This window comes from Aedes aegypti, chromosome 2 (assembly GCF_002204515.2).
Source record: "Aedes aegypti strain LVP_AGWG chromosome 2, AaegL5.0 Primary Assembly, whole genome shotgun sequence".
NCBI lineage: Eukaryota > Metazoa > Arthropoda > Insecta > Diptera > Culicidae > Aedes > Aedes aegypti.
Genome location: NC_035108.1, coordinates 222,738,196 through 222,752,656, shown reverse-complemented (window position 1 = coordinate 222,752,656; position 14,461 = coordinate 222,738,196). Strand labels below are relative to the sequence as shown.

The 14,461-nt window shown below is 36.3% G+C and overlaps 1 protein-coding gene across 4 annotated transcripts; it reads left to right on the top strand.

The window, feature by feature from the left end:
• The first annotated feature begins 10,229 nt into the window (after positions 1-10,229).
• On the top strand, positions 10,230-14,139 carry LOC5569030 (protein inturned). 4 transcript variants are annotated; one of them, XM_021844126.1, is made up of 3 exons: positions 10,230-10,350; positions 10,471-10,592; positions 10,652-14,139. In XM_021844126.1, the coding sequence occupies exons 2-3, from the start codon at positions 10,506-10,508 to the stop codon at positions 13,010-13,012; spliced, it is 2,448 nt and encodes an 815-aa protein (XP_021699818.1). In that variant the 5' UTR covers positions 10,230-10,350; positions 10,471-10,505; the 3' UTR covers positions 13,013-14,139. The 4 variants fall into 4 exon arrangements, with proteins under 4 accessions (XP_021699818.1, XP_021699821.1, XP_021699820.1 ...); XM_021844129.1 differs by having other exon boundaries at positions 10,235-10,350; positions 10,474-10,592; XM_021844128.1 differs by having other exon boundaries at positions 10,235-10,412; positions 10,474-10,592.
• The last annotated feature ends 322 nt before the right edge of the window (positions 14,140-14,461 follow it).

Here is a 14,461-nt window from a genome sequence, read left to right as displayed (position 1 = left end):
CGAATTCGGCGGTCATTCAAACAGTTTTCGAGCACCTCGCACGCCAGTCTCCCGGACAATGCATGTCGTTGATTTTTTATGAGATTTGCCCCACACGGAGAAAAAAATTACCTAATTTTTTGAGTTTACTTCACCCAAAATTGAGTATACATCGATTATACTTTCAACCCAAAATCTCTCGGTATTCTTTTCCTTCCTCTCCTGGGTGCTGCGAATTGAATCCCTTTTTATTTTCAAGCAAATCTTGAAACATGCTTTTTGTGAAGAATTGAGTTTGTCGTATTAGTCCCTCAAACGTCACTTTGAGTTCTCTGTTTATCAAATTTCGCTCTCTGATCTCTCTCTGGAGAGCTTGAATGCGACCTAGCTCGAATGACTTTCTCATTGTGAAATCGGCTAATCGTGAATCTGCTAGAAGTCCGTGGATCTATTCCATTTTTAAGTGACTGTGCCTTTGGATTACAACACTGAGTTCGTTCAAAAGTTGCCGGAGGAGGAATTGAAAGGATCATGTCGGTGGTTTTTTTATTCCGGCCGTAGCATACCCCTCAATCAAGAAGGCGGGCTAAAAAGATGTATAAACTCGATTCCTAGCATCGAACCGAATAACATCGAAAACGACGATTCTGATTAATTAATTTCGGAAACACCGATGGCGTCAGCATCTCGAACGCTTTGATTTTAAAGATTATTTGGGTGGCCAAAAGCCAAAAGGAGAAGAAATACTCAACCGACAAAATGTTGCGCATGGAGTGTTAAGTATTTATCCTTGTGTGAATATTAGGTACACTGTTGTTGAAATAAGTCTTAAATATCATTTAAACTATTAAACAATTTGTTGCAACATAAAGAAAATATCAAAAATAAATATCTTTTTTATCTCTGATATTACAATACTTTCTCACGAGATCACATTACTCTCTCACAAGTAACATAACCACAATCTGGAATGTTTGACTCCGACAATCAGGCTCCCGCTTGACAAGCAAATTGAGTCAGACCGCAACACCCAGTTCCTCCCGAATGTTGTCAAAAATAGAGAGAGCTGCATCTACTCAATGGGGTATATATCGCACAGTTGAAAACCGAAATTATCGACACGCGAAAAATGGATTTTCTCCAAACCCTTGCGTCGGAGCTACGTTGCACACTGGGGCAGAATCGAAAAAATGCGGAAACAACCTATAATTCTTCGGAATGAAGAGATCGACGTTTGGTGTCTTCAGCGGAAATGGTCCTTTCAATGAGACCGATGTTTTGAGTTAAAGTCATATATTATTTGCATAAATGGCTCATATGCCATTTCGGCCAAATGGCATTTTAGGTGTATGGTTTCTTCATTGTTTTATGCTGAAAATTATTGCTGAAGACGTCAAATTTCCAAGTAGTATTAAAATATAGACAATTTTTGAGAAAATGGTGCTAAAAACCGTAATATTTGAGTTTTGCTAGTATTTTTTCAATTAAAATGCCATATATCGCCTATGACTATGTCATTTATTGGCATAAAGCAGGTCTGGTAAAAATTGGATGGTAAAAATAAAATTTTGTTTGATTTTTTGAAGAATATTTCCAAAAAACAGGGATATTGCATATAGGCCATTCTTGCGATCGGGAAAGTTCGGGAAGTTGTTTTCATCGCCATCCACTTACAAAAGGTCAGAGCATTCTTGTCTATTAATTTCTAGGATATGATATTTAATATATTTTTTCTAAGCAACCTAGAAGTAAAAAAAAAATAGGCTAATGCTAGCGAAATGATTGTCTTTTTTCGTCTTTGAATTGAGTGAATGCATCTGTGCATTGCGATAAGTTTTCGTTTTGGAATCATTGGCTGAAATCCAATATGCTACGAGTACTTCATGCACGCGGTATGAATAACTGTCCAACATAGGAAAGGTTTGATGTAGTTAACCGCAAGAATATTCATCATTATTTGGAGCTTTTTTTATTTGAAAAACTTCTAATTTAAGCATGTTTATAGCTTAGTCAACTTTCAGATAGCATTGAAAAAATATATTAAACATTATGCCCTTGGCAAAAATGGACATTAAAGCCCTGGCCGTTCTTAAGTGGATAGCGATAAAAACACCGGCCCGAATTTGACTGATCACAAGAATAGCCTATACACAATGACCCTGTTTTTTTATTGAAACTTTCGTAAAATAATCAAACAAACAAACAGCTCTGTTTCATGCCAAGAAATGACATAGGCCTAGGCGATATATGGTATTAAAACTGAAAAATAACGAGCAAAACATATAACAATAAATATTTTGAAATAAATTCTTAAAATTTTATCTGTTTGTCAAAAGTTTTTATTTTGTCAAAAGCAATTATTTTCAGGATAAAATAACGATCAACTTTTCAGAAGAAATCATATAGCAACATATATATCGAATCGAACGATATGGTTTGACATAACGAATCTGGCGCTTAGGGCATTTTTGCGAATAGAAAATACATAATCAATGTATATTACAAATATTTAAGTAAATTGACCCGCCAATAAACCGCAAAGTTGTTAACTATTTTTATGAACTTTTGTTTTCATTGGAAAACTGCTATAGCAATTTTGAAACTGTTTATAAACTTCGCATACGTCCATATCGCTTAGAAAAAATATATTAAATATCATATCCTAGAAATTAAAAGACAATAATGCTCTGGCCTTTCGTAAGTGGATGGCGATGAAAACAACTGCCCGAACTTGCCCGATCGCAAGAATGGCCTATATGCAATATCCCTGTTTTTTGGAAGTATTCTTTAAAAAATCAAACAAAATTTTATTTTTACCATCCAATTTTTACCAGACCTGCTTTATGCCAATAAATGACATAGTCATGGAGGATATATGGCATTTTAATTGACAAAAAACTAGCAAAACTCAAATATTACGGTTTTTAGCACCATTTTCTCAAAAATTGTCTATATTTTAAAAATAGTAGGCCTTGTCTTCAGCAATAATTTTCAGCATAAAACAATGAACAACTTTGCCGAAGAAACCATACACCTAAAATGCCATTTGGCCGAAATGGCATATGAACCATTTATGCGAATAGTACAAATATATATGACTTTATCTAAAAAAAATTGGTCTCATTGAAAGGACCATTTTCGCTGAAGACAGCAAACGTCTATCTCTTCATTCCGAAGAATTACAGGTTGTTTCCGCGTTTTTTCGATTCTGCCCCATTGTGCGTCGGACAAGGTGCGCTGTGTAGCACTCCAGATCCGATGTCCAGCGCACTATGCCCGACGTTAGGATCAAAGCATAGATTTCGAGTACCTAAAACCGGTTTTCGCGTGTCGATGATTCCGGTTTTAACCGAAGACGCGATATACTTTGGCCCAATAAGCCAAATCTGGGTAAATGCAACTTTTCTTAGGTTTGGGTTGAAAGAACTCAATTTTGCATTAAATCAACCTAAAATTGAGTATATTTTTCTATAATGGAGTTAGGGTTTGTTCACAAATTTCATAACGCCGAAAATGGCCATTTTTGACACCCACTCGTAACACTTTTTGTATAAATATTTTGAAAATTTTGTATGAACTGTAATATTTTGTGGATATCCACCCACCCCCTTCAGCGTTATGAAATTTGTGAATAGGCCCTTAAGGCAGTGTTTGGATTTTGATTCGATCCGAAGCCGATCGAACCATATTCGGAAAGTGTAACAGTTCGCGAATTATAACAGTTTGTGCCACTGGCACATCGCATTCGGAGTGGATTAATTCACAAATTTCATAACGCCGAAAACGTTCATTTTCGACACCCATCCACCCCTTTGTAACGCGTTTTATATGAAAATTATACGAATTTCGTATGAGCTAACATTTTGAGAACACCCACCCGCCTTTCATAAGGCAAAATGTATGCATTTCGATAGTCTAGTTCACAGCGTGACTATCGAAATTCATACATTTTGCCTTTTGAAAGGTGGAGCGATTATTGCAATACGAACGCTTTATGTACCGTGTTAGCATCACCTCACATCAAGGCGTCGATAGGCGCGTGATGTACGCACGGGCCTATCGATCGCAAGGTCCTTGGTTCGATTCGAGGTTTCCGCGAAAACATTTTTTTTTCAAATTTCGGTTTCATAAGGGCTTATTTACAAATTTCATAACGCTGAAGGGGGTGGGTGGGTGTCCTCGCGATGTTACGGCTCATACAAAATTTGTAGAATATTCATACAAAAAGCTTTACGAAGGGGTGGGTGTCAAAAATGGTCATTTTCAGCGTTATGAAATAAATGAATGAGCCCTAAGGCAAAGCTATGAATTACAACTCGATTTATTGTGGCGAATTTTTATAAGTGGTTCCTATGTATTTCGATGATCCTTTTGCCTGAGTTAAGCATGAATAGCCTTTTGAGTGAAATTTCATGCCAGCAAACATAACAGGCACTAGAAATAGCTAGTAGGGTGCAGAGCTACTTGGGCACTTCCATGATTCACTTTGGCATGAGAGGTTTTTCTCTACCGAATTGTCTGAAACTTTGCAATAAGAAGCACTTTAGTGCGACGCATATTGTTATCATATACTACTTTGCGACTAAAAATGGATGAGCCAACCTGAGGGGTGCGGTCTCGAATATTTTGGTCATTCAATTTGAACACAAATTTTTCCACCAGTGCTAGCCGTTGTTTGTTTGCTTGTATCGCAGGAAACCATTTGCAAGGTGCACACTTAAGATGCTTCACACTAAGCTTCTGCAATTTGATGATGTATAACATTTTCTGGCGTGACGAAATAATGACCGCACACTTCTAGGCATACTCGGATCATTTTGATGAAAATTTGAGCTTGACAGCAGCCTGGCCAGTGTTGTGAAAACACTCAATTTCTCACAACTCACGCTTGAGATTTTTTATGCGTGAGTTGTCGATCACGCAACTCAGCAGTCAAAAAATCATGGATGAATTGACTCACCTTTTTGACTCATTGTCTCGTATTGCAGTTTACTCACACACGGCAATAATTTCTTGTTAGTCTGGCAAAATTATAGTAATCCTTTCTAACGTAAACAACAACATTCGGGTTTCATGAGTTTTTGACGGGTCTTGCAACTGAATCATGTTTTACGGTTTGAGTTGATTGAGTGATTTTGCATCAAAATCTCAAGCGTGAGATTTGCGAAGCAAGCAAGGGGCCTTCCTTAGCCGAATGGTTAGAGTTCGCGGCTACAAAGCAAAGCCATGCTGAAGGTGTCTGGGTTCGATTCCCGGTCGGTCCAGGATCTTTTCGTAATGGAAATATCCTTGACTTCCCTGGGCATAAAGTATCATCGTACCTGCCAAACGACCCAAGTAACAATTTAGATTCTAACTGGCTTTATTTATTTTTATGATAGTTTTATCGTAGATTTGAATATTCTTCTAGGTTTTATAGTGATGTTCACCCAGTAGAAATGATCTTGAACCGTTTTAGGTTTTAATTACTTCTTCAAGAACATTTCGGATGTATCACATAAAACTTCATTTTCAATAAGAACAAGTGACCTTGGCAACAGTTTTATGAAACTCTCGTTCTTATCTGTAAGAACGCGCTCGAGCGAGAGTAAGAACTCTTGGCCGAGAACATCATAAATTTTTCCCCCATCAATCAACGCACTAATATGTACATTATTGATTGTAGTATTATGAATTCTTGCGTGGATTTTCGATCTGTTCTTCACGGAAGTCGTTGTTTAATCTCGACGCACAACTTATTAATAACGCAAACAACCAGTTCCAGTGATCTTTCTCCCCTTGGCCATGATATAGGAGCGGAACTGGACCACTGGACACCTCCTTGCAAGGTGGACTTCTGGATGTAATTAAATGTCCGATTGCTTTCCCTGCTCAACATCTGGGCCTTATACAGAAGTTATCCACAGCTGGTAATACTTACCTTTAGTCGTTTTGTAGCTTTAAATTTCATGCCGTAACAAAATCTAGCATGAACGTTTTTCTCCAAAAACGAAAAGTGTAAACAAACGTCAAAATGTGCTTCTCTTGAATAAAACGAACGAATCTTATTACCTTCTTCAAGAAGATCAGTTTGACTTCATCAAGATCGCCTTAAGCCTAAGAACTCTCAAGTGATATTTGTTACGGTTGCCCGAGTTCACCAAAATTTATCATGGTTCTATGATGATCTCGAGTAAAACAACCGCCATGATTATAATAATCGATTCTTTGGCAAGGGAGCCATGATAGGAGAATGCATGTATACTGGATTGTTCAATATTTTCGGGCACCGAATTGATGAAATTGTTTTTCTGAAAATGCAATATTGTCGAGGCGCATTCTGCGTTTCGGGTGTTTCATGCATGATTTTCACGATGTAATAAGCGTGACAACCGAAACACAGGTAGGTATCGAAAAAAAAAGTGGAAAGTTATCATCACAGATGTTTTAACTTGCATTTTGTATTATTATTGATTGATAATTTTATGAAGAAGTATTTATAAGTTCGTTAGCCAAACAAACACGATAAACATATTGTGAGTTTAACTTGTCTTGAGAACTACTTGTGGAAGGTTTATTGAAGTGTTGAGGATTACCATAAGTGATGATTACAAGTTTTAAGAGATACTTGACAGTTGCTCTCCAACACCGTCTCTAGTGTGGGCCACTTTAGTCTTATGAGAGATTTATCAATAGGTTATTGTAGGTTTGTAGAATAACTGGTTTTATTTCTAGTTTTATAGAGTTGGTGTAAGGGAGTTCTTCAAGAATAGCATAAAATTAACTTTGCTACTTGGGGATATACGCATGCAAAAATGGCAATTTAGGCAAAGAAACCTCTCAGTTAATAACTGTGGAAGTGCTCTTAGAACACTACACTCAGGCAAAAATACTATGAATATTCATCATTTCCCCTTATGTTTATTAGCCACAAGAAATCGGTAAGTATTTCATTGATTCACCTTATGAATTGATCTGAATCACACCAGTGTGGTGTCTTGCTGATTTCATAAAACAGCATTATGAACATTGAAATAAAAATGATGAATTTCGTATATCAGCAATATAAACTACATTGCTTTTTATGACACAAATTATTATTTCTTTGTTAGCTTTTATATTCAGTTTACAATACATTTCATTCAGAGTATTTACAGAAATGTCAATGCTTTCACCTACTCATTATTAGGTGAAATTGATTTTAATGTTTAGCAAACGTGTGGAAATCGAATTTCCAACTATTTTGCCGGGTTCGATCATCACAATAAAACGCAGCAAAGTATGCACATCGAGCTCCTATTTTACGTTGGTCAAGCCTAATGCAAAAAAGATATTGAGCAAATTGACAATGGCATTACTCGTACTACAATATTTTGATGACGTCAACTCGACCATTACTCTCCGTTAATAAAAATCTACATTTCCATTTTCTTTTTCCAATTATTTGGATTCCTTCGATTGTACATTACCGAACTTCCTTTCTGGACTTCTGAAAAATTTGAAGCAATATATTTGATCTCAACGATGGCGGTGATATTTCGTGCTACAAATTTTCATAATAACAACCTTATGAGTTTTTCACATTAGTGACAGCTATGTGAATCGTAAGGCGGTCTAATGAAATTGATATATGGTAATGATGTGAAACATACTTCGGACTTATGGTTTTCATCGAACTAATATGAAATCCATAATAGCCTTATGAAATATGGTATCATTAAGAAAATGACTCATGACGGCAATGGAAATCATAAGGCGTGCAATGATATTTGTAAAAGTTCCATATATTTAATAATTTTATCGATTATGGCTATCATTTCAACGGTATGAAATCCATATTAGCCTTCTGAAATAGTTTTTTATAGATTTTTCAATGCTTCATAAGGGAAAATTTATGAAATTCGTTAATTAATTTGCCTGAGTGTACGCTGAGTAGCCGGCTCTGTCCCAGTAGAGACGTTAATGCCAAGAAGAAGATTGATTGAGATTTGAGCAGTGAATGAAATTATCGCGAAAATGAGACGAAAATAGGCATTTTTCAAGCAACCCGACAATTAGTTGCCGCCTTTATCTGCGAGAAACAGATTTCGTGAACTGCTATAATTGTTGATCATTGTGCTGACGAAAAGCCAAGATCGATCCGATCATATGCACTGATCCAACTTTAGGCGGCATCCATTTATTACGTAACGCTAAAATTGGAAATTTTTAACCCCCTCCGCTCCCCTCCGTAACGCTTTTTATATGGAAATTTTCAAAATTTTGTATGAGTCGTAACGCTCGAGCTTACCCCCTCCCCCCCCCTCCAAGCGTTACGTAATTTGTGGATGCCGCCTTATCGGCTCTAAACTTATCGCGATAATTATCAGACGGAAAATAACAAAAATGTTTGCCGCCGATGGGGTTCGAACCCATGCCCATGAGCAAAAACGTTTTCAAAATGCGCGTGCACCATAACCACTCAGCCACGCCAGCTGAACGAAGGGGGAGAGAAATTTGGTATATAAAAGCTACATGCGGAAGTGAAGGACACTCAAAACGACGAAACAAGAGAAGAAAAGATTTTTTCATTGCTGGTGATAATATAAATTCGCTGCTGCAGATCTCGTGAGAGCACATTCTCGCAGTACTGGACGGGTAGGATATTATCGCACGTCTCTTTTCGTCGGAAAATCGGCTTGAGCGATAGGCTTATGATTATCGCCGTGACCGATAATTTCACTCCCTGGATTTGAGTGTGAGTCTATCAACACTGAGCCTGGCTGCTTGTTGATATCTAGTTGGCACCCCCTAGGAACCAACGTGCGTAGTTCGATTTTTGACCAACTTCGCCGCGTCGTGAGCATTATGCGCACTATTAAGAATCGAATTGCGACGCGGCGAATTTCGCACGCTGGTTAACCCATTTTCTAACGCGAAGCTGTATATATGATGGGCTCAGTGGCTTACAAATAACCCACTGCCGAAGTGAATCAAAAGCGCCAAGAATAGGATCCGGCTCCCACCCGGATAAAAACGTACAATTCAGTAAATGGAATAAACCATAAATGTACAATATAACGTATTGGATACAATACAGCGTATTGTAATTGAATGTCAAAGCAACATTATTCTTGTTGGAATATACAATTCAAAAACAATATAATATATTGTAACAGAACACTGTATTGTTTTTTATTGGTTTTATACCTTACAATTTTGGTCAAATTTCTATTTTTGCGTAAAAAAACTGTTGCTTTATTCTGTGTAGCTTGTCTGAAAGAAGTAAACAAAACAAGTTCAGAAAGCAAGAAATTTTGGGTGAAAAATATTCAAAAAGTTAATATAAGTAGTTTTGTAGAAGTCACTTGACATTAGCTGAAAAATCTCATATACCATACAGTGAACTGTTCAAAACAATATATTGTACAGTAATTGTATTGTCATTTTACAATATACTGTATTGTATTTCCAATATATTGAATGGTACTGTTGCAATACGTTATATTGTTTTTGTATTGCATTTTTTATCCGGGCAATGCACGAGTTCACTAATTGATGTTTGAGCGATGCCGAATTCACTCGTTGCTATGGTCACGTAAATAACACGACACCGCTCAAACTTCAATTAGTGAACTCGTGCATCGGTCCATTGTGTTTAGATTTATCAGCATCCATGGAAAAACTGCTCCGCTGACTGAAGTTTTCAATAACAGTTTATTTTAAATACAATACTTTTCACTTTTTCAGCCATAAAAACGACTGGCTGCATTTGACGTTTCGTGACAGCGAAATCTGGGCTGAGGTTGAGGTTGACATTTTTCCTATTTTTCTTCTTCGCGAGTTTTTCTCAGGTGGAAACAACCCAAAATTTAGTGAAACCCCTTCTCCGTGTGAAATTTTATTATTTTCTCCGTGTGACAAAACTGCTGGAATATTTCAAAACAAAAAAGCGCCAACGAGGCATCAGTTGACAGATTCCTTGCATCCAAAATTTTCGAGGCAAGTGATCAAAATTTTCGAGGCAGGTGATCAAACGTCAACATCCCACCACAAAATCGCTAGTGTTTGGAGGTGATTTTAACCTCCAACTTGCCAAATAACCTCCAAATCATCACCTCCAAGTTAGTTCTAATACCCTCCGTTGTATGAAATATGGTGGCGGGTCGATCGTCGCAAGTTTATCGTTAAACAGTCAATTCGTGATCAAACGTCAACATCCCACCGCAAAATCGCTAGTGTTTGGAGGTGATTTTAACCTCCAAATTTCGAAATCATCACCTCCAAGTTAGTTCTAATACCCTCCGTTATATGAGTTATGGTGGCGTGTCGATCGTCGCAAGTTTCTCGTTAAACAGCCAATACTTCGACATCGAATTACTTTGGTACTTTGGTTTGACATTGGAAATAACGGTAACTGTTGTTTGTTTGTTGATAGATACGCAGTTCACCGCGATCAATTATTATCCAGTCCGGTATATTTAACAAATAAAAAAAGTTTATTGTATTTTATTGTTTAAATTGTTACGGTAGCAGCCGGTTAGTCAAACAACAGGACACATTTTAGGATGAATACGAATGAACGTTCAATATACAATAATTCGGTACCGAAGACAACGCATCCAGCTTCCGAAGAGGACAATCAAGATGATCAGGTTTGTTATTTCATTGGATTTTATGGGATTTATATTCATTTATGTTACAATATTTTAAGGTCTGGACTGACGATCAATCGAATGTTTCTTCAGATTGTAGTCACAGCAGCTGTGAATCAAGGACGCACGAATGGAGCCCATTTATAGTGGACAATTTCTTGTTTTATATGAAATTCGATTTGGTTTATCATGCCAAGCCAATTGTGTTTGATGATGATTTATTTTTTCGCAATGAATATAAACGGCTCTCAATACGTAAAAAGGAGAATATTCTGTCGAAATTTGGTCAGCGCGATAAGAATAAACATAAGCTATTTAAAGTCAACCTAATTGATTCTGCCAAAAAAGAACATCTCAATGGCATCAATAAGGAAATAATCATCAGTATTGCTCCTAAAAAGAATATAATACTAAAAGATGTAATTCCACTGACAGAAACAATACTAGGAATAACTACAACTTTATTTCCAGACGGTAGAAAGCTTATGGTAGATAAGGTCAAGGACTATTCCGTATTTAATAAGGGAAAACTGGTAAAATCGAAAGATTGGATTAAATCTATCGATACCGAAACAGTGACTGTAGATAACTTTGAGTCTCTTCTAGAGGGTTGCACTAAAATTCCTACCATTATAAAAATAACTTTTTTCGAAATGATTGAACATGACATTTCCAATTCTATTGAAATCAAAATTAGCAATTTGATGGATCTTATCCAGAGCCAGGAAACCTTATTCAACAAAGATGATATTCAAACTATGAGCAGCAACGATTTGGTTTTCAGTATGATTTATATTTCCAAGGAATATACACAGAACGATGAATTAGATATAAAATTTTGCTACCCTACAAAAGAGAACAATTTGATATACAATTCTAAAGGTAGCTTTGTAACTTTGCATTCCATTTTTAACTCTTCTTTTCAGACCAAGGTTCTCATGACAAATTTGAAGATTCGAAACATCATTTATTACAACACTTATAACTTTTTTGAAGATGGAATACTTTTGCTAGGATTCAACTCAAAGTATTCTTCGCTTTTTTCAGTAAAACAAAAAAGTGAACAGATTTGTAGGTTGCTTCGAAGCCTTTACTTTGACTGCTCCACCATGTTCAATAAACCGATTGAGCAGCAAACAGAACTGATGCAATTGTGCGAACTTATTCGGCATTCCATTAAAACCAACAGAAGTTTGGATAAATTTGAGAACACTTTCCATCAACCACATTTCGTGCCTTTGCCTAAAGAAATCCAATTGCGTATAGACGACGCTCTTGGAGAACTTGAAGCAATGGACTATCGTAATTGGAACGACGAGTTAGTGGATCTGTTTTGCGATTTAACAATCATTGGATGTTGCTTGTATTACAATCAGTATTTGGTATGTTCCCACTTAGGCGGATCATTTTTGGTTGTGATTGAGGCGATATTGAAAAATTTTGGAATCTTTGAGGTCATCTCTACTACTAACATTAAAAACCTGGCCATTTGGAGAAAAATCTATCCTGAGGAGTATTGTAACCTTAATTTACATCAGACGAATGATGTCTATCTAATGTTGGTTTCGATAGGGCATCTTTTGATGGTAGTTGTATTAGAAGCTCCAGTGAACACAAACCACAATAAAAGTCTTTCGCGATATATTGAGGAAATACAGGATATGTTGGATTACTTTAAATCGACAGGCATCGAAAATTTGGTTAGAATATGGATCGATTCTAATAGACGACCTCAATGTATTACGACTGCGATAACCAAACAAGAATCATCATTTGAAGAACAACGTCAAAATGCGATAAGAAATCATGACGAGGAATCCAACGCATCCAGTTCAATAAAAAATCAGGCTATCAAAGAAGATGGCACAAACGAACATGATGACGATGACGATTCAGATTGGGGACAAAGCATGGATAGCAGTCAAAGAAGTAGTACGTTTGATATAAACGAATTGTCGGAAAACCGATGCAAAGAGTTCTCGGAACTTATTCCAAGCACACTCACATTTGGAAGCGAAAATTTATTGTACTACTTTGTACAACTGGAAATGGGCGATGGCGTTTTTTTAGCCCCTACTGTAATTCTACCAAATGCGAAACATGATCTTTTATTGAACACTTTTCGAAAAACATGCACTATTATTCATAATACGTTACAAAACACGAAAAAGTTTCGCGATATATTGTCAAATGAAACTAATAAAATTGCCAACACGCATCGGTCACTGGTGGCCATTAAAGAACAAGGAATGCTGATGTCCGTTCCCAAAGAAGGTACAACCAGTGATAGAGTCGAGTTCTGGGTCCTTGGTCGCCTTTTCAACTCTCCCCCGAGGGAACTGTATGTTTGCCACCGAGCAGATGCCCCACAAAATATGATTGAACTAGCATTCCGTATCTGTCTTACGTGCGCTGGCTAGAAGGGTACACTGAACAGTGATATGATAAATAATCCGTCCATGGCTAAATAAACATTTTATACCATACGTTTCAAACAATCATTCAACTGATCACATCCATTTTAGTCCCAGCAGTTTAGTTCCCTGGCGAAGAACAATCGGTTTTATTAGTTGGAAAAATGCCTTTTGTCTAGTAATGGTATTGTTGTTCAATAAATGGAATGATGATTGAAATCCTGACAAGGCACGTTTCGGATAAAATTACAGGCACATTATTAGAAAAAATGGTTGTTCATATTTTAAAGTAACGCTTTTCTGAATGAGACATATTATTTATAACATCATTACAATTATTATTTTGTATAATATCTATTCATATTTCTACAACGGTATAAAGGCACTAATGATAAGGCTATTATACAGTGCCCATGTATGATTTCAAAGTTAGTTTTCTGCAGTATTTGTGAAATTTCAAATCGGAACGTAATTTTATTTTGACATCCTGGTGTAAAATGTTGAATTGGATTTCTATTGCGGTTTGATTATGAAAATTTCCCGCAGTTACTAACTGAACCATTTGCAGAAATCTAAGTGATTCGATTGTACTCGGCGTAATGATTGGAACAAACGAAACTCTCAGAATTGGATCACTATTGGAATGATTATCCTTTTCTCGATTTTTAAGTTTGACGTAAACGTCTAATCAATCAGGTTTCAAACAAACATATAATTCTCGAATGAACTTTAAACATACCAATAAGATCACTTAAGAGTAAAAAATATAACTCCCCAATACTATGATTCTTCTTATCATTCCACATATTTGTAGAACTAGTACCGGAAGGTACTGCAAAAGCTAAATCATATCAAAACTAACACAGTTTGAATGTATTCATTATGATTATAGCCCCGCCGAGTTAATGTATTTGTCCCAATTTTACCGAACAAAAAGTATTGCCGAAAGATCATTGAGAGATATGGTGAAAACTGATATCAACTCAATTTTATCAATATTAACAAAATAGTGATCAAAAAGTGACCTCATAACTACAAATATGAGTCCTAACGAAAAAAAAATCTGGAATAATATCAAACCTTCACATTATGTAAAATTAAAAATGATTTACATACAAAAAGTATCACAGAAATATAATAGATATGAAACAATATGCCTAGAAAAATCTTGTATATCTGGTACGGGGCGAATAAAAGGCATAGGCTTCAATTTTAAATCTTAGATTTCAATTCAGAAAAGCTTGTTGTGAAACCAATTTCTAAAAATAGTAGTTTATGCAACAAGTTGCAGATTGGTGATTTTTACAACACCAGTCGTACATTTATCCAACGAGGTTTAGGTTTAGTATAATTAAGACAAGTGCTGTAAAAATCTAGTTCTGTAGCGTGTTGAGGAGCCTTCCTTAGCCTGATTTTTACAGCACCAGTCGTACATTCCAACGAGGTAAATAATCA